Source organism: Physeter macrocephalus, unplaced genomic scaffold, assembly GCF_002837175.3.
Source record: "Physeter macrocephalus isolate SW-GA unplaced genomic scaffold, ASM283717v5 random_941, whole genome shotgun sequence".
NCBI lineage: Eukaryota > Metazoa > Chordata > Mammalia > Artiodactyla > Physeteridae > Physeter > Physeter macrocephalus.
The window spans coordinates 6,403-25,000 of record NW_021146621.1 but is presented as its reverse complement, the minus strand read 5'-3'; the positions used below and the strand labels follow the sequence as shown (position 1 = coordinate 25,000).

Below are 18,598 nucleotides of genomic sequence, written 5' to 3'. Positions count from 1 at the left end.
GGTTTAAATTTTTTTCTGTAGAAATAATTCTTTCATTTCTCTTGGGTGTATTCCTGGGAGTAAGTAGAACTGCTGGGTCAAATGTGAACTGTATGTTTACCTTTTCATTTATTTATTTATTTATTTATTTATTTTGCGGTACGCGGGCCTCTCACCGCTGTGGCCTCTCCCGTTGCGGAGCACAGGCTCCGGACGCGCAGGCTCAGCGGCCATGGCTCACGGGCCCAGCCGCTCCGCGGCATGTGGGATCCTCCCGGACCGGGGCACGAACCCGCGTCCCCTGCATCGGCAGGTAGACCCTCAACCACCGCACCACCAGGGAAGCCCTACCTTTTTAAAGACTTCCCAGACTCTTTTCCACCATCCTAACTAGGAAGCACCTGGGTTCCTAACGATCACATTCCAGTGACGGAGTTGTTTGGTCTTTGGGGGTGTTTTTTTTCCCATTCTCTCACCTCTGCAGGATGTTAAAAAATTTTTAGGTAGTTTGTCCAGAGACCTTTTCCTCAAAAGTTAATTTTTTTCTTTTCTTTTCTTTTTTTTCTCTAATTAGTGCTTTTAAAAATTCTAGTTTCTATTTTCAGAAACTCTGAATGGATGTACCAGCCCAAAGGAAGTGGAATTTTCAGCCAATTGATTATTTAGAGAAATGGTCTTAGGCAGTGTTTCTTACTAGTCTTTGAAGTACTGACACATGTTCCAAGGTGGATGCACCTTGAAAACATGATGCTGAGTGAAAGAGGCCAGTCACAAAGGACCACGTATTGTGTGAGGCCATTTCTATGACATGTCTAGAATAAGCGAATCCAGAGAGACAAAAAATAAAGGAGTGATTGCCAGGGGCTGGGAGGAAGGTTGGGTGGGCTGGGAAGTGACTGATCATGGGTTATGGAGTTTCTTTTTCTGGTGATGAGGTGGCATTTGGTCCATAGACTAGAAATCGGATGAAAACTATGATGAACTCCTTTTTGACAAAATGGTAATATTGATCTAGCATTTTATTGAGCACTTAATATATGCCAGGCTCTAACTGCTTTGCATCTACTAACTCATTTTATGCTCATGACAACCTCACGGAGTAGGTACTGTTATTGTCCCATTTTATAGCTGAGGAACTAAGGCTGTGTCCCTGTTCCCTCCCCCAGCTCTTTGCTTTCCTGGGCTTCCTGACCAGCGCCCTGTGGATCAACGCAGCTGCCACGGAGGTGGTGAACATCTTACGGTCCCTGGGTGTGGTCTTCCGGCTGAGCAACACTGTCCTCGGGCTCACGCTGCTGGCCTGGGGGAACAGCATTGGAGGTGACTTGGGGCCGGGTGGGCTTCTAGAATGAGCACAGCCACCTCACTGCTTTTTGCTCCTCCAGACAGAATTGCATGTGGGCAGGGGCGTCCAGGGCATCTGCCCTCAGCAGGTGGTCAGTGCCTGTCATTTTGGAGTGACCATCATTGGGCATCTGGGTGGGATGGCCCAGACTGTACCTGAGCCGGGAGGCTCTGTAGAAGCCCCCAGCCTCTTCCCCACTCTCTGATGCATGGACGCTCAGTGGCTCCCCAGACTTCAGGCAGGACATGGAGCTCATTGCAGCCAACCAGGTGGAATATGTCCGTGGGTGTGCGACATGGGTAGGCATTCACTCATACATACAGATATCCTTCTCTAGCTAGAGCTGCCAAGTAGGGTTGGTCAGGTTGTACACTGCCCAAGAGCATCCTGACAAGGGATCAGGGGGCCCAAAGTCTAGCTCTCCTTCCACTCACCTCTTTGGGCCCCTTTTCCTAATTTGCACCGAGGTACTGTGTGTGCTAGCAGCAGATGGGACATGGGTGAAAGATTGGTGGTGGCATGTCACACCCTCAAAGTTGCCCCTGGTGGAAAAGAGGCAGGTAGAAGGAATTAAGGAGGGAATTGTGTCTTACGGGACGATGTGGCCTCCCATAGCACCCAGCCAGCTAGTGCCAGAGCCAGGCACACCTTCATCAGTGTTTGCTGACCGAATGACTGTGGGTAGAATGAAGTAGTGAATGAACAGGAGGGCCAGGGGAAGCCTCGCACAACTCAAGGCCTTCTCGTGTTTCCACACAGATGTCTTCTCAGATTTCACGCTGGCCCGCCAGGGCTACCCGCGGATGGCGTTCTCGGCCTGTTTTGGTGGCATCATCTTCAGTATCCTTTCTGGGGCTGCCCTTCCCTCAGTGCTGGGACCCAAGGGTGTGCTCCGTGCCCCCGCCACCCCCGCCCCGGACTGGCTTTCACTGGAACACCTGGGGCAGGAGATGCGGCTGCTTGAGCCTCAGCTTTTTCATCTGTAAAAATGGGGATATTGAGAGGACTGATCTCATAGGTTGTTATAAGGATTGAATGAGGTGACAGAAGTGCTTTGCACCTGGCAAACAGCAGTGATGGCAGATATTCGTCTTGTTAGGGCAGAGGTATTATTAGTAGGTGCCCACACACTAAACTTGTGGAAGACCCCTGCCTCTTGCTTACAGATGTCATGGTCCGTAGATGTCAGGGTTGGCAAACTTTTTCTTAAAGGGCCAGAGAGTACATATTTTAGATTTTGTGGACCATAGGCTCTCTTTTGCAACTCCTCAACTCTGCTGTTGTAATGTGAAAACAGCCATGGGCGATACGTAAACAAATGGGCGTGACTGGGTCCCAATATAACTTCATTAATAAAAGCAGGCCTTGGGCCAGATTGTCCTGCAGGCTTTAATTTGCCACCCCTTGGTCTATATAGAAAAGGCAGGGCCAGGCCGCCTGGGGCTGTGAAAAAGACGGGGCTTTGAATCTGGACAGTCTTGGGTGCCGGTTTCATTGCTGCCACATGCCAGCTGTGTGACCTGTGTGCAGCATGCCTCCTGCTGTCTGTCACTCCCCGACACTGTGACCCACTCACTGTGACCCGCTCCTGGCTTTAGGGCTGTGGCTTCTCCTGACCACAGCCCTAAAGCCAGGTTGGGGTGGGAAGGACGGAGCCCTGGCTGGAGCAGTGTCCCCTGAACAACCCCTAGAGGTGGCCCCGAGACATGTTCTGTCACCAGTCTCCCCAGTGGACCGTGGGTGGTCACTTCACCTCACCTCCCATTTCTCCATCTTACCAGGTACCAAGTGTTTCTGTCACCTCCTGCGATCCTTACAGACTGAGGCAAAATGTGCACTGGAGACTCTCTTAGAGGTGCTAAAACTGGATAAGGTCTTCTCCTCAGATAGGGTGGCTTTTGGGGAGAGGGGGGAGCACAGCCAGAGATCAGAAAGAAAGCCAGTGGGCTGTGTGGTCGGGGTTATGGGGCGTTATGTTCTGGCAAACTTCCTGAGCTGGGCTGCAGATATCCTGGTGGGCGTGGGGCTGGGCTGCCTGCTCCAGATCTCCAGGGGCCACGTGGAGGTGGAGGTGAGTGGCCAGATGTTTCTGCAGGGGCCTCGTCATAAAGCTCTCTTCTCCTCCTCCCCTCTCCCTCCTCCCCTCTCCTCCCGGTCCTCCTCTTCCCCCTCCCTTCTCTGCACCAGAGACCATGCACATCTCAGTAGAGGACACTTATGGGGAGAGGACTTGTCTAAATTTGCGACATGTCTGATTTGTAGAATATCTTAGAAACATTTTGCATATAGGGTTAAAAAAGGTATTCCTTGCAAGGTCACAGAGTAATTAAGATGTAGCTTTGAAGGAAAAGGGCGGGAAGGCCCAGGATTGGGGTCTTGGTCTCATCACTGAAGTCTCTTGCTATGTGACTTTGAATGAATCAGGAGTCTGAGGATCTTTGAGCCTCAGTTTCCTCACCTGTGAAATGGGGTTGATGCCCCCCCACCACCATCACAAGCTTCCTGGATAAGCAGACATGAGGTAAGGGCCAGGCTGAACACCTTATCCCACCACTGCCTGGAGGGGACAGGCTGGGGTGAGACAGAATGTTGGCAACAGCCCAGAAAGGGGGGATCTCCATAGATTTGGAGAAGTTCTGAAATGCACCGAGCAGCAGAGTTTCTGTGGGTTCGAGGGCACCCAGGAATTTCCTGGGGGCGCGTGAGACCTCCTGACCCAGGCATTGCGGGGGCTGGGGGCTGGAAACCTGCATTTTAAACATGCTCCCTGGGGACCGACGAAGGTTAGGACACTTGAGAAACAGGCTTCCAGCAAGGTTGAAAACTCAAACACTACCTCAGGGCAGGTAACCAAATCGTGTGGGTGACTCAGGTGGGCCTCCTGTGGCCAGATAATCCAGCTTTTCTAGAGAAGAAATCGAGACTCCTAAGTGAACTTTTCTCTTTGGAAAGGGTGCACAGGGCCAGCAGCACCCCGTGCAAGGCAGAGTCAACCCAGATTCGGGCCCCAGCTTTGCATTCCCAAGGACTTGGATTCAGAGGCCAAACCAGAGAAGGATGGAGACGGGGAGGGGATGTGGCCCAGGGGATGGTTTTAAGGCTAATCGCATGGAAGCACTTGGAATATGCAGCTGAGTGATGGCGTCGTTAATGGGAACAGAGTCGCCCACCTCTTTCTCCAAGCGGCAGCTAGTTCTTGAACAGACTCTTGAGGCTGACTTGTAATTAACTGGCAGCAGGGCCGGCCTTTCACAGTGGCCACGCCCATAAGCAAATAGCTACTTACCGCTTGAAAAGTTTGCTTTTCTAAGGGGTAAACACCCTCTGTCTGCAAATTTTGTTTATACTCTTCAGGGGTTTAATAGGTTCCTTTCATTCTCGATTTTCAGGCGGCTCCTGATAATGAGGCTTTAGGGGTTGGCCCCCTGAGGGCCCTACTTCTTTTCTCTGGCTCCTCGTGGAATGTGTGTGGGGGGGTGTGTCTGTCTGTCTGCATTCCACTGCCTTTGTGCTCCTGCTTTTAATTGCATTAGACATAGGGCATCATGAGAGGTCATCATAGACGGATGTCCATGGCGTATTGTTGGCTGAAAAACAGGTTGTTCTTAAACACGTACCTATTGTATGGTCCCGTTTGTGGTTTCAGAATGGATGGACAGGCCTGTATGTGCACACGTGTACCCACACATCTGTGTGTACATGTATCATTGTATGGGGAGACAGGGTAGGGTATGAGCTTGGACTTCGGACTTGGGCTCCGTCACGTACTACAGCTGACCCTTGAAAGACGTGGGAATTAGAGGTGCTGAGACCTTGACACAGTCGCAAATCTGAGTACTGCGATCTCTGCCTCAAAAGCAAAGGAATTGATAAATGACTGACCCGGGGACAGGATGCCGAAAAAAAGAGTTTGCATAGAATCACAACTCAAACCCTAGCTCTTTCGATTCCACATACTGTGATCTCTAATTCAACACAAACTCCGCCCCCTCCCCACGTTTAATTTAAAGATCGTGAAATGAAAATACAGGTACTATAATTGTTGAAAAGAGTCCGCACATAAGCGGACCCATGCAGTTCAGACCAGTGCTGTTCGAGGGTCGGCTGTACTCGGCTTCCTCACTGTGGATTGGTGATCATCATAACGGTCTCCTTACGTGACGGGGAGATAAAAGGCTAAGGTGGGTGTAATATACCTAGCATATATGTTACATAGATGCTATAACTAAATCTGAAACGGAGAGAAGTAGGAAGAGGCCAATTTCATTTCCTTTTATTCTTCTGTGTTGCTGGAGAATTTTTCACCTGCTGCGTGTAATATATATATGTATACATATATATGCATATTTGTATGTATACATACATATCTACATCTACATATATATATTAAAACCTACATGAATTAGTTTCCTAGGGCTGCCATAACAAATTACCGCATACCAGGTGGCTTAAAAACATTGAACTTCAAGGTGCGGGGTGCGATCCCCGTGGGCAGGCCAAAAGTCCCTCCCTGGCCCCTAACGAGGGGCCCTCAAACCTCAGCTTGACTGTCTGCGGCAGTGACCCAGCCTCTCTCCCTGTGTTCCCCGCAGCTGGAGCCGGATGGACTGTTGGTGTGGGTCTTGGCTGGCACCCTAGGCCTCAGCCTCGTCTTTTCCCTGGTCTCAGTCCCACTGCAATGCTTCCAGCTGAACAGAGTTTACGGCTGCTGCCTGCTCCTCTTGTACTTGACTTTCCTCCTGGTGGCCCTGCTCACTGAATTTGGAGTGATTCACTTGAAAACTGTGTGAGTGAAGCTGCGTCGGGGTCCGCCTGGTGGTCGGGAGGTGTCGCTGCAGGCGGTGAGATGGAGGATGAAGTGCCTTCGTTAGAACCCGCTCAGGCGAGCGTGGCCGAGGCCGAGACCATCCATGAACGGGGTGTGGGCTCGTGGGACTGTGCTCTCTGCCGAAGCTCCCCAGTCGCCGCTGTGTGCAGTAAGGGCAGCTAAACCTTGTTTCTGGGGCTGCGGAGGCTGGGCTTCCCTGTGGACAGAGTTCCAGGCAGCAGGTAGAAGACATCCTTGCGTTATCTCCAGAGCCTCTTGAAAGTTGGGGTCTGGGGCGAAGGGGATGCCCGGGTGCCTTCCAGGCTGGAAGACCCCAAAGAGTTCAGGGCTGGAGAGAGTTGTGGAGGCCCAGGCCCCTCCCCAAAGTCACGCCCTGTTGCCTTCCTGCTGCTTCTCTCAGGGCTGCCAAACCCGGGTTTAGGGAGTCACGGTGACTCGGACCTGGCAGATAGAACAGCTTGTGTGCTGTGGGTCTCAGGCCGATGCGGGCTGAGTTCTAGAGCTGCGCTGTCCAACAGAAATAAAATGTGAGACACGTACCTAATTTTGAATCTTCTAGTCGCCACGTTAATAAAGCCAAAAGAAAAAGGTGAAATTAATGATAATATATATCACTCCAAAATGGCAGCCAGTGGCACTGGCCCATTAGTGGCTGCCATATTGGACGGCACAGCTCTAGACTCTGCCTCTAGAACGGTCTGCTGGCTTCGGAAGTTTCCCAGCTGCAAAACAGGAGTCAGTTTGACTGTGCCCTGTGCCTACCTCAGGGGGAGCCCCGGGCTGGGGTTCCTTTGCCTGCGGGCTCCTGGGAGGGTGATGAGCGCTCCCGGGCGCCTTCCTGCTGTCAGCCAGTGACCCGCCTTTTCAATAAGCAGCTCTTTCGTTTGCTCGATGCCTTACGCCGGCAGTAAAGGGACTCAGCTGTTTTTTTTTCCAATGAAAGAATTATTAAATATTTCAAGTATACAGAAAATAACATACACCCAGCTGTTACTAGTTCTTCTTAACCTGGGTCAGGTTGACAAGTGGTCGGTTCCAGGGAAGGCTCTTGGGCCTGACGGATCTGGACTTGGTGGCATGTCTAGGGGTGGGGCTGAGGTAGGGTCAGGAACGGGCATGGATGGGTCCTCTCCCTGTTCCCCACGATCTCAGAAGCCACCGAATGCTGCCTGGTGGAAGTCACGAGGCAGCAGCCACGTGTACAAAGCAGAGGCTCTTTTATTAATATGCCAGAAATCCGGAGACGCGGTGGGTTTTCTAGGTAACAAATCGCCATCGTACAAAAACCTGACAGCGTCGCTCCCTCTGTCTGTACAAGATGATTGTCACGTGGTGTGGAGTAAGGCTGGGTTGGAGGAGAGAAGCAAGGAGGAGGGGCCAGATGGTGTCCCCCCGAAAGCGGGGCAGGGGCCCGGGGCCATCACAGACACTGACGGGTGGTGTGACCCAGACCCAGTCGGTGCATCTCACCTTGGTGGTGTTCAGCTGACGTGGGAGGTGAGAGGGCATACGAGCTGGAGCTCCTGGGTCCCCAGAGCTCACAGCCCTGGGTGACACCTGCTCCCTGCTCGATGGCCTGTGTGCAAGTTGGAGGGTCAACTTGAGGAGGCCCCCAGTGACCCCGAAGGGGCAGCTGTCCTTAGCCTCAGTAACGAGGGTGCCCGCCAGTGGCTGGAATCTGGTGCATGCATCAGCGCTGTTGCCACTTGGCCTTCATCCCGTCCCCGGCTAAAGCCAGGGCCTCTCACAGGATGGGGTTGGGAGGCCTGGACTAGATCGCACTCTTCCTGGTACCAGCCTTCACCCTGGGGGCTGGGGGCCTGCGCTCAGTTTCCCTGGCGCCCCTCCCCAGGTTTCAGCCTCCTGGGGGCAGATGCTGAGGTCGGGGGACTCACGCCCTCCTCTGAAAGCCGCCCCTTGACTGCTGCTTCCAGAATGCCCGTTTCAATACACAAAAGCTAAAAGGCACCCAAATGTGCAAACAAAGTTCCTTCTCCGGAGAGGGGAAGGGGTTCTGGCCTGGGGCTTGGTGTCGAGCTGCCTGCGACGGCCCGTGGCCCTCCAGAGATAAAAGAGGACAACGTCCGTCTCCCGATTCCCTTGGGGAATCTCAGTGGTTCTCAGTGATTCGCTGTTTCCCTAAAGGGCTGTGCTTTAAAAACAGAAACATCCACCACTTCTCCCCTAGTGAGGGGCAGAGCTGTGTGGTGCTGGCCATGGGACCAGCCCGTCCAAGGCCGCAGTCGAGAAGACTTGGCCGTGGAGACGGGGCACCGCACCCCGGGATCAGGCCCTGCCCGGCTGGGAAGAGGATGTGGCGAGGGGGGAGTTTGCCCACCCGCCTCCCTAAGTCACGGAGGCAGTGGAGGCAGCTGGAAAAAGGGGGTTGGGGCAGGATGCCCAGTGCGGGCCGCTTCCCCTGCCCGCCCCGCCCCTTTCACCCCTGCTTCTGCCGCCTCTGCTGCCTGCGCTGAGATAGGCTCACAGCCCAGGAGAGCCGAGCCGACAGCCTGCTATGGGTTCACGCCCCGACTGCATCCTGATCTCAGAGAACTCTCCCAAGGTCCCTGGGGAACTCAGGAAACTGACAGGCCACCTGAACCTACTCCCGGAGTGGAAACCTTGGGGTGAGCCGCGTCCCCAGCCCTACCTCAGTCAGGTCCACGGAGGGCAACTGCTCAAGGTGAGGGGAGAGCTGGCCAAGGAGACCACGGGTTCAGCCACAGGGCAGCCGTGGACAGCCTGAGGTGAGCCTCTGTGCTCTTTGTTCCCACTTGCAGCAAATGCACACACGTGAAGGATCTGCTGTTGTCTTTAGCAGAATCCTGAATTAACCAAAATGTCTTTCTGCTTAAACAGGACAATCCCAAAGAAAAGGGATTTAAGGAGAAAGCCCATTTCAGGATCTGGTCTGGGGTGGTAGCCATCGGCCTGGCCTCTTGCCCGTCTTCCTCCTCCTACTGGGCTGTGATTCCAAAGGCCATTTGAGAAGGATTTTCAGCAACAAGGATTGAAACCAAAAGAAGGGTAGGTGAGAAGGCTCACGGAGCCGGGATACGGCCTCTCTTGCCTCCTGGCACTGGCTGAGATCTGACCACACGGAATAACCACAGCCCTGGATCACTCGTTCCAGCAGGTGCGGGGTACTGGTCCCCCAAGGGAACGCCCAATTTCATTATCATATCGAGAGACATACCAACCCAAGGATGTGGGTTCTTTCCTTCCTAAGTGGTTTTGTCCCTAAAGCAGAACACAGAAACCCCAGGATGTGGGCCGCAGGGCAGGTTAGTGGGGAAGCTAGCTGTCAGCCTGGGTGGGATTCTGAAAGCAGCATCAGGAAGACGGTGTGGATCTGGCCTAGGGACGCAGGCCCACGTTGAAGGCAAGCCCTGCAGAGATCGGCAGAATCCATTCAAGTGCTCTTGTGCAGGGGCCTTCTGGAGCTTTCCATGTTAAGAAGAGCTCCTAGTGGCCTGATCTTCCCAAAATGAAATTGACTTCTGGGGTTAACAGGGCAAGGTGGGTACAAACCAAACCTCATCTTGTCTGCCTGTCTTCTTCCTATATATAAATATGTGCATATTTATGAATGTGTGTATATATATATATAAAACATATATATGCACACACATTATTCTGATACATTGTAGCAAAATAATACTATTGTGTTATTGCATAGAAGAGATGGCTTGTGCAGGCTGGGCTTAGGTGATGGTCTGGGAGCGCTGGCGGCTGCCTGGAGGCTGCTGGCTGGTGGGGACCACGCAGCCGCTGAGCTGTCGTTGCTGCTCTTCCTGCTTCCGGGCATGTTCCTCATACCACTCCTAAAGCAGAGAGCAGACAGGGTGCTGAGCGGGCCCCAGTCCTGCCCCCCCAGCCTAATGGGGTCACCCAGGCTGGGCAGTGCTGTGACCCTCCCAGATCTGCTGGGAATTCTGGATAGAACCCTAAATAGAAAAATGACGATGCAATCTTTCCCTTTTTAACTAGAGATTTGCAAACCTCCTTGTCAAGTGTGCCTGGCACTGTCACCTCTTTCAATGAGGCCCAGGTAGTAATAATAGCCCTTTACTTGTGAACATGATCTGTGTGGTTCACAAAGGGATGTGTGCCCCCCCCACCCCCTCGCCAACCCCCTGTGTTATCCCTTTTGAGCCGGGTGTCTTCATTTTACACCCAGGAAACCCGAAGCTCAGAAGTTGTATAAACTTGTATGAAGCTTGAGTACATCTCCCAACTCCGCGGTTGCTTTGCTGCCCTCCAGAATGGCTGTGAGAGCATTTTGAAAAAAACCAAACAGCTCACCCGCCTAAGACTTCTTATATCATCCGACATTTTCAGGGACAGACGTATTCAGGTAATTGAGAAATTTTAAATATAAACCCTATGTTTTTAAAGAGTCTGAACCACAGAACTTTAGAGCTTAAAAAATTAGAGAGACGGCCTAGTTCTGTGCCCCCTCATTCTGCAGCGGGGGAGACTGAGGCCAGGAGTGGACGGCCAGGCAGCATGTCTAGTGCCGTCCCCTCCTCTGCTTTGTGAGGCAGGGACTGTCCCCCTTTCACAGATGGGGATGGGCTGCGTGACCTGCCCAAGGTCACGGAGCCTGGAATCAAACCTGGGTTTTATGACACCAGAGCTCACGTTGATTCCTCATCTCTGTGACTCCGAGTGCAGTGATTCGCCAGGTCTTCGCCCAGACCCCTTGTGTTTTTACAGATAAGGTGTGAGTCGCTTCAGGGGACTGCAGCCTCCCAGCCTTTTGGGCTCGGACCCTGGCCATCACTGTCCCAGGGAAACAAGGGTTTCCAGCCTGAAAACAGCACAGTCACAGTGGCTGGCGAGGGAGCTGGGAGCCTGGGCGGATGGGTGGCCCGAAGTCCACGGCTCTGTCTGGGCTGCAGAGCGCCAGCCCACGGGGTGCTTTGCAAGCTCTTTCACTTAGCAGCCAATGTGGGAAGACTGGGAGAGTTTGCAAAAAAAAATATCTGACTTTTCCCTTCTCTTCAATTAGAAAACAAAAACAAACAATCAAAAACCCCAAGAGAGCCAGGCGCAGCAGGCCCTTGTTCCTGTCGGGCAATGTCTGGCTGGATGTGGGAAGGACCATCCTCTTTGAAGAGGCCGGTCCAGGCCAGCTCGCCAGGGCCCCCCATGCTCCCTGCCCTGCCCGGTACGTCTCCCGCTGTACGCGTCTCCTTTGCTGTTCTGGCTCAGAGGAGGAGAATGAGATGAGGTCAGTGACGTCTGTGGAAGAGTGGACAGGGTGGCTGCCTATGTTGGGGAATGCTTCAAGGGTTCAAGGCTGAGCCCCGTGGCCCACCCCCACCCCCCGAGCAGTGGTCCACTGGTAGTGGTCCCAACAGATAATCCCATCGCTCCCCACACAACTCAAGATTGGGACCAGAGAGCGGCCTCTGCTCAGCAGTGGGGGGGACCACTCCCGGGCAGGAGGATCTGGGCAGTGGGTCAGGGGCGCTCCTACCTGAATCTCCTCTTGGTACATCTTTAGGCTCAGATCGCTTTTGGTCCTCGATCTCCGCCCCAGAAACACCAAGGTATTTTGCTAGAGAAGAAAAGAGAGGCTGCAGGGACCGGCCCGAGCCAAGGTCCTGGCGCCCGGCCTCACCCCCTCTTCTGGCTTCTGCAACGGTGCCCCCCAGAAGTGTCACCAAAACTTGAGGGGATGGACAGTGGGGGAGTGTTTGCACTAAGCCACAGCCCGCTCCCTCCGTGGGATGAGGCCCTGTCGCTCCCCACCTCGTATCTCTCCATCTGGGAGAGGATCTTGAGCAGCTGGGCGATGTCAGAGGCGGCTCCCCATGCCTCCTGGTAGAGCTTCAGGACAGCAATCAGCTCATCTTTGGAGATTTCCTTCTCAAGGGTGATACCGCCGTCAACTGCAGGACGGGAGGACGGCAGGGGGAAGGAGCCTGGGACTCAGAGCCCCCAGTCTGGCTTGGTTTAGCCATCCTCCCTGCTCCCTATGGGGGCCTTAAGGTTCCCTCTCCCAGCAAAACTCTGGATCAGCACGACCACCCCCCACCACCACCATCTGGAACTCATGTCCCTCCCCATCCCCCCCACCCCCGCTGGGGCTGTCAGGAGCGCTGGTCAGGCCACTAGCTTACAGGGGACAGAGGGTTTCAGGAGGGAGTCTCCAAGCAAAAACAAAATGATCAAGTGGTCTGAGAGGACAGAAATTTGGAAACAAGTAGTAACAGGGATGTGGCAGTTCTGATGGAGAATCTGGTAAGAATGAAGGATCGTTAGGCAGAAAGCTATGCACTCCGGGAAAAGGGAGGCAAGGGGTCGCAAGCTGCAGAAGGAAGTAGTATTAGGCTCTGTGGTCAACGGTATTTACACCGCTTAAATCAAAAGAGCCAGAGGATGAACACGGGGTTTAGAAATGCGGAGACGATAACTACAAGGGGGAACAGCTAAGGATGAACAGTCGGGGAGATGAGAAAGGCGGGACAGAGGGCTGCTGGGGTCACAGTCAGCCTGTGATTTTTCTTGATCTCTGAGCTGTACTGTTCTGATTTTTAAAATGAGATCACGTGCATTTTCCTGTCATTAAATATCTGAAAATTCAATGCAAATAAGAGATCAAGAAAGCTAAGCCAGGACTTGGGTGGTGGCGCAGTGGTTAAGAATCCGCCTGCCAACGCAGAGGACAGGGATTCGAGCCCTGGCCTGGGAAGAGCCCACGTGCCGCGGAGCAACTAAGCCCGTGCGCCACAGCTACTGAGCCTGCGCTCTAGAGCCCTCAAGCCACAACAACTACTGAAGCCTGTGTGCCTAGAGCCCGTGCTCTGCAACAAGAGGAGCCACGGCAATGAGAAGCCTGCGCACCGCAACGGAGAGTAGTAGCCCCTGCTCGCCACAACTACAGAAAGCCCGTGTGCAGCAAAAAAGACCCAACGCAGCCAAAACTAAATAAATAAAATTGAGGGGGGAAAAAAAAAACTAAGCCAGATCAGTAAGCTGAATTGCCAGAAGACTGGACAGACAGATGAGCAGCAAGCGGCAGAAGCCCCTGCTCCAGCCACTTGCACAGACCTTCGGAGTCCCGGTTCTTGCGGCTGTAGTTCATCCGGAAGACGAAGGCTTCGAGGATGAAGGCGACGATGATAGTCATCACCACCTGGCCGGGCACAGAGAGGAGGAGCAGGAGGAGAGAGGAATGAGGGGCGTGTGAGCTGCTGCGGGGCCCCAGAGCCGACAGAGCCCGCTCAGATGTGTCCCTGGCCCCCTCCTCCCTGAGCTGCTGCCCGATGAGCAGGGCAGCTGGAAGCCTGGAGGAGGGTGGAGGGCATTCTGTGTCCCTGGACCTACCATGGTCACGATGTAGAAGGTCATGAAGTAGAGGCGGCTCCAGTGGGAGGTCTGCGAGGTGATGCCTTCCTGGAGACGGAGGGAAGCAGGGAGTGAGCGAGCTCCTGGGGTGGGGCCGGGTGGCTGTCTACGCAGGCTTCTCCATCGCCCCTGCTCTCTACAGACCCCTCCTGATTGGTTGTGGAAGACGAAGGAGGGGGACCTTGCTCCCTTGGGTCTAAAAATCCCTCTGGGCTCCTAAGGCCTGGACACTTCCCCCAGGACTGATACGGCCAACCTTTGGAAGAGTTTAAGGAATGGAAAAAACCAGCCAACCAACCACACTGCCGCACTGTTTCTTGATTGCAAAGTCTCCCTCACAGTGGTGGGAGCAGGACAGAGACCCGGAGGCTAACTGGCCTCTCCTGGCTGCTGGGGGATGTGTGGAAAGCAGGGACAAAGGCCACGTCCAGCAAGTGCGGAGGGGGAGGCTCTTGGGATTCAGGCCATACCGTGGCGTCCCCGCAGAACCCTGCCCCTGCGGGGGACGGGGAGAGCAATGCATCCCAGGCTGAGTGAGGGGAGACGGGAGCTGGCCTCGGAGAATGGTGGAAAGATGCCCCCGGGAGCTGAGGGAGGTCCTTACCATGATGATGTACCAGTTGTTGACAACCGTGAGCTCGAACAAGGTCACTGCCGAAGGGAAGGGAGAGACAAAGCACCTTGATCAGACCTGCTTTCGCAAAGTGAGTTCCAAGCGGCCTCTCTCCACCGACCCTGGGTACCATGCACTTGTCTGCCGGGCTGGCCTGTGAGCTCCCGAGAGAGCAGCCAAGGCGCTTCCTGAGCGCCCACCCCACAGGGAGTGCTGCCATCTTGGCCAGTCCCCAAACGGGTGCATCTTTGGCCTCAGCAGCTCGTGATGGACCAGGGGTGGGGATACTGGGGAAAGAGTCCCCAGACCTTCCTTGGTGTAGATCTGGGATGTCGTGAGGGGATCCCTTCCTCTTGAGAAGCTGTGTCTGGCCTCCCGGCCTCTCCATGGAAGCCAGGAGCAGAGCTGTGTGGGCCTGGCCTGGGTAGTGCGGGGCACTCTGGCTTGCTGGCGTGGCCAGGTCCCACCCTGCACCTGTGGAGCTGTGACAAGGAGGCTGGTTCCCCAGCATCGGGCTGTACCCACCTCCCAGCCAAGCATGAAGCCCTGCTGCTCCCCCGATGCTGAAAAAGTAACAGGAAACAAGCCCTGGGGTCTGGCCTGGACTGCACCTCCAAGGCTGGGCAAACCACAGGCTCCACTGGGGCCAGAGAGGACTCGAGAAAGTATGGCAAACGGCTCGGGACGGGGAGGCCTCGGGCAGCTCTGCTCCACCCCATCTGGGACCTGCGGTGACCAGGGCAGTACCCAGGGCATGGCCCGCCTAGGCTTTCCGCACTCACCAAAGCTGTTCAGGATGTTGTCAAAATTGTTGAGATAGTAGTAGCCTTCCTCCACCACGGTCCTGTTGTCCACGGTGTGATTGAGCCAGCGGTAGGCGTCTGCCACTGTGCTTGCACTGGCCAGGGGAGACGGGGGCGGGGGGGCGGGGGCGGGGACAGAGAGTTGGGCGGGAAGGTCACAAGGTAACTGGTCACCTCAACAAAGTACAGAAAGTTTAAGCAAACCAAGGTCTGACTGAGGACCGTCTCTCTTGGCCCAGCCTGGTTTCCTGCCAAGCCCCCAACTCCCTTGCCTGTCTTCCTGTCTCAAGGGGAGTCCCCAGGGTGCTGGTGGGAACACCCAGACTTGCCCCCCATTCCACCTTCACTTGGCATTTCTCTGCCGCCAGCCAGGCCTTCTTGCTCTCAGCGGCCAGAGCCCAGCGCTCCGGGAGGGGAGACAAAGGCAATGCCTCCTCGAACACCACCCTCAGCCCCCTGCCCCCTGCCCCCACCGGTCTGGGATCTGCCCTGGAGGCCGGGTGCCAACGGCAGCCCTGGAGAAGGGTCCTCCCCTCATCGGGCTTTCCCCAGCACCTGGCTGGAGTGTTCTGTTCTAATCGGTTGCCCCTGTTCTGAGAGCTTGTTTGCTACTTTCCTGCCAACCTCTTATGGCTGATCTGCTACAATTCATGCTGATGCTTCGACAAGTCTGGTCCTTGGGCCCCCAGGGAGCTTGTTCCGAGGGCAGAGTCCTGAGCCTCTGGCCTGTGTCAGACGTGCAGGGTGGGGTCTGGAGTTTGCCCTTTTAAGCAGCAGCCCTGGGGATTCTCACGTGCCCTAAGGTTTGCGACCCACTGCTACAGGCTCTGGTTCTCAGCTTAGCCTGACACTCAAAACGGCTACCAGTGTCTCTGGGAACTTTCTTTATCAGCGCCTGAAACCGTAAGGACCAATTTTAAGAGAACACTGGATGGAGAACGAATGGCAGAGCATGTGGGTTTCGTCATGGTGGCTTAGGAGGAAAGGGAGAGGGACGGGAGAGGGAAAGGAGAGGATCAAGGGAGGCTGTGTCCCCCGCTCTCTATCCCTGCCCCAGAGACCTTCCCGCGCGTGTCCATCTCATCCTAACAGGCCACCCCTAGCTGATGTGTCTGCCCAGGTCCCCAGTCACCCCCGGGGAGAAGCAGGAGGAAGCTGTGGGACTCCGGCCTCGGGCCCCAGGCTGCTCCCGGTTCTGGAGCAGCCGCCAGCGCCCAGCCCGAAGGGTAAGCCGATGGAGACCTGGCTGGAGAGTGGGTCCTAGACCCTGCCTGGGGGACAGGGAAACTTGCTCAGACATCCTCACTTCAGAGAGGACCCTCTGCTTCCAGGCCCCCTCCCTTGGCGGCTGCACTGAACTAATATGCCCTGGAAGCAAAGCAAAGTGATTCTCAGGGCTTCACAGGGTGCTGTGGCCTGGGGAGGTGGGGCCCCTGAGGGATCAGAGGTCAGCATCCCAGTCCTGGCTGGGCTCCTCCAGAAACGCAGGCTGCCTGGGGCTGGGGGCCCCGCTGTGTACTCACTTGCAGCAGTTGGGGTAGAGGATTCCACAGAAGAATTCCATGCCCACGATGGCGAAGGAGTAGTAAAAGATGAGCAGGGTGAGGCCCAGGCTAGGGAGGAGGGTCAGAAGAGACAGGGTGATCGAGGGCCGGGCAGGAGGGAGCAGCTCGCCCGGCGGCCCCGGCATCCTCCGACCCCTGAGCTGACTGATGGAGACGCATGCCCCTAGCCAGGTGCACCAGCTGGAAAGTGCCTGCAGGGGAGGGGCCTCGGATTCAGGTCTGGGGTAGAAAACGGCTCGAATCAGGACTCTATTACCAGACGCCCCTCTACCAGCGATTCACCCCTTACCTGTGAAGGTAGACTCACAGGTGACCCTTACCTGTGAACATAGACACAGGTGGTAAGTGAGTTGACAGCTCCCTGCCCTCCCTACTAAATATTTCAGACAGGTCAGTGGAGAAAAGTGGAACCAGGGAGACCTGTGGTGGTCAAGGCCTCGGTCTCCTTGAACAGATCTGACCCTGTCAAGCCCTCGATTTTCGTCCTTTTCGGGACTCCTCCTCCCCCTCCCCCCGAGACCACCCAGCTGCCCACCCCAAGGGGGGCACAAGCCTGGCGATGCCTGGCCCTGGGGGCCAAGAGGCAGGGCAGTACCTGGCCATCCGGGGCAGCAGTTCAAACATGGTGTCCAGCACGTTGCGGTAACGCTTCTTGAGTTTAAACAACCTGAGCGAGGGAAGCGGGCCGGGTCACTTACAGATGCCGGGCGTCGCCGCAGCCCCTCCGTCCACAGCACCAGGTGGGGCGCGGCAGGCCCAGGGTCCCTCCACCACCTGAGCGCCTACTTTCCCCAGAGCCGCCAGCCGGGCACTCAGCTCGGGCGACTCGCACCCTGGGCAGGGGCAGCGGTGGCGCCGGGACATCGCGGCTGGACGGGCCCTGCCCTGAGGGGAGGCAGGGCAAGACTCGCGTGAGCAGGCGCGGCGGCCGGAGGCTGGGCGCGGGGCGGGGCCTTGCCCGGGAGGGGAGAAGGCCGCGCCCGCAGAGGAGCCGGCAGTGCGGCAGCTCCTCCCGGGAGGACAGGGCCGCCCCGCCCCTCACCTCCACCTGTCCTCCTGGGCAGGACGGGAGGGGACGATGGACGGGAATAGGATCACAGCTGGATATTCTAGAGGAAAACCAGGCTTCTGAGGACACACAGAGACCTCTAACTAGTGAGGGACACAGTCCACGGATCTACAAATGTGTGGTTTCCTACGGTGGTCCCTGGGGGAAAGCTGGGAGCGAGTGAGGGTTTTTCTTGACAAGGGACTGTGCCAGAAAATCACGGCTGGCTGTGGTAGGGGCTCGCAAGTCCCTGTGGACCCTCAGAGGCCGTGGCTCTCTGGTCGATGACTCTGAACACGTGTGTTTCTGTGGCGGAGGCCAACGCCAGCACAGGCCAAGTTCACTGGGGCCCCGAGCCGCGTTTCTCTTCCACAGTCAGAGGCAACCGGTCCCAGGCTGTGAGGAGGTGGGCCATCTGCACACCTGCCCAGGTGCAGACAAGGCCCCCACCATCCCCCTCCCCCCCCCACCCGCACTAGGTGCTCCTGCAGGGGCCGTGCCACCCCTGACACCAGGCCTGGGAGCCTTCTGGTCACTCCCCAGACCAGTCCCAAGGCTCTCCCCGCCCTGCCCTGCCCCGTCACCTCAGCAGCTGCAGGGGACGCAGGACCACTATGAAATAAAAGGGCTCCATGTTGAAGGCCAGCGCCAGCAGTCCCAGGAAGGCGAACGCTGTGACGGAGAAGTCAAACCTGGGAGGGGGGAGGAGAAGCCATGGTCTGTTCGGCCTGCCCCTAGCCTCCCCCACGACGGCCGGTGGCTCCCCGGCCCTGTGCCAGCACTCCCTTCCAAGGAGCCCGCACGCCAACCATGGCAAAGGCAGCCACAGGCCCCGCAGTGGCCCACAGCCAGCCAGCTTCCTACCGCTATCAGGTTTCTGAGGCTGGTATGGCTGGGCCCCAGTCACAGCACACACCTCAGGGGTCAGACATGCCTACGGACGTCCCTGGTGGCGCAGTGGTTAAGAATCTGCCTGCCAGTGCAGGGGACACGTGTTCGAGCCCTGGTCTGGGAAGATCCCACATGCCGCGGAGCAACTAAGCCCGTGTGCCACAACT

At 55.9% G+C, this 18,598-nt stretch overlaps 2 protein-coding genes across 2 annotated transcripts in view; one reads left to right on the top strand and one right to left on the bottom strand.

The window, feature by feature from the left end:
- Positions 1–1,145: 1,145 nt before the first annotated feature.
- On the top strand, positions 1,146–9,667 carry LOC114485438 (mitochondrial sodium/calcium exchanger protein-like; the record flags this gene model as incomplete). The annotated part of the gene is made up of 4 exons (XM_028486861.2): positions 1,146–1,299; positions 2,084–2,164; positions 3,331–3,395; positions 5,917–9,667. Coding segments are annotated over 4 exons (498 nt in total), but the record flags the coding sequence as incomplete, so codon positions are not given.
- A 122-nt stretch (positions 9,668–9,789) lies between these two features.
- LOC102994869 (two pore channel protein 1) overlaps positions 9,790–18,598 on the bottom strand; it is a 15,205-nt gene continuing 6,396 nt past the window's right edge. The window contains exons 5-14 of the mRNA XM_028486862.1: positions 18,125–18,232; positions 17,088–17,159; positions 16,451–16,540; positions 14,907–15,022; positions 14,116–14,162; positions 13,491–13,559; positions 13,215–13,299; positions 11,913–12,052; positions 11,638–11,718; positions 9,790–9,976 (exon numbers count right to left, since the gene is read on the bottom strand). Of these exons, the coding sequence (XP_028342663.1) occupies positions 9,857–9,976; positions 11,638–11,718; positions 11,913–12,052; positions 13,215–13,299; positions 13,491–13,559; positions 14,116–14,162; positions 14,907–15,022; positions 16,451–16,540; positions 17,088–17,159; positions 18,125–18,232 (928 nt within the window). The 3' untranslated portion in view covers positions 9,790–9,856. The remainder of the gene's footprint in view (positions 9,977–11,637; positions 11,719–11,912; positions 12,053–13,214; positions 13,300–13,490; positions 13,560–14,115; positions 14,163–14,906; positions 15,023–16,450; positions 16,541–17,087; positions 17,160–18,124; positions 18,233–18,598) is intronic.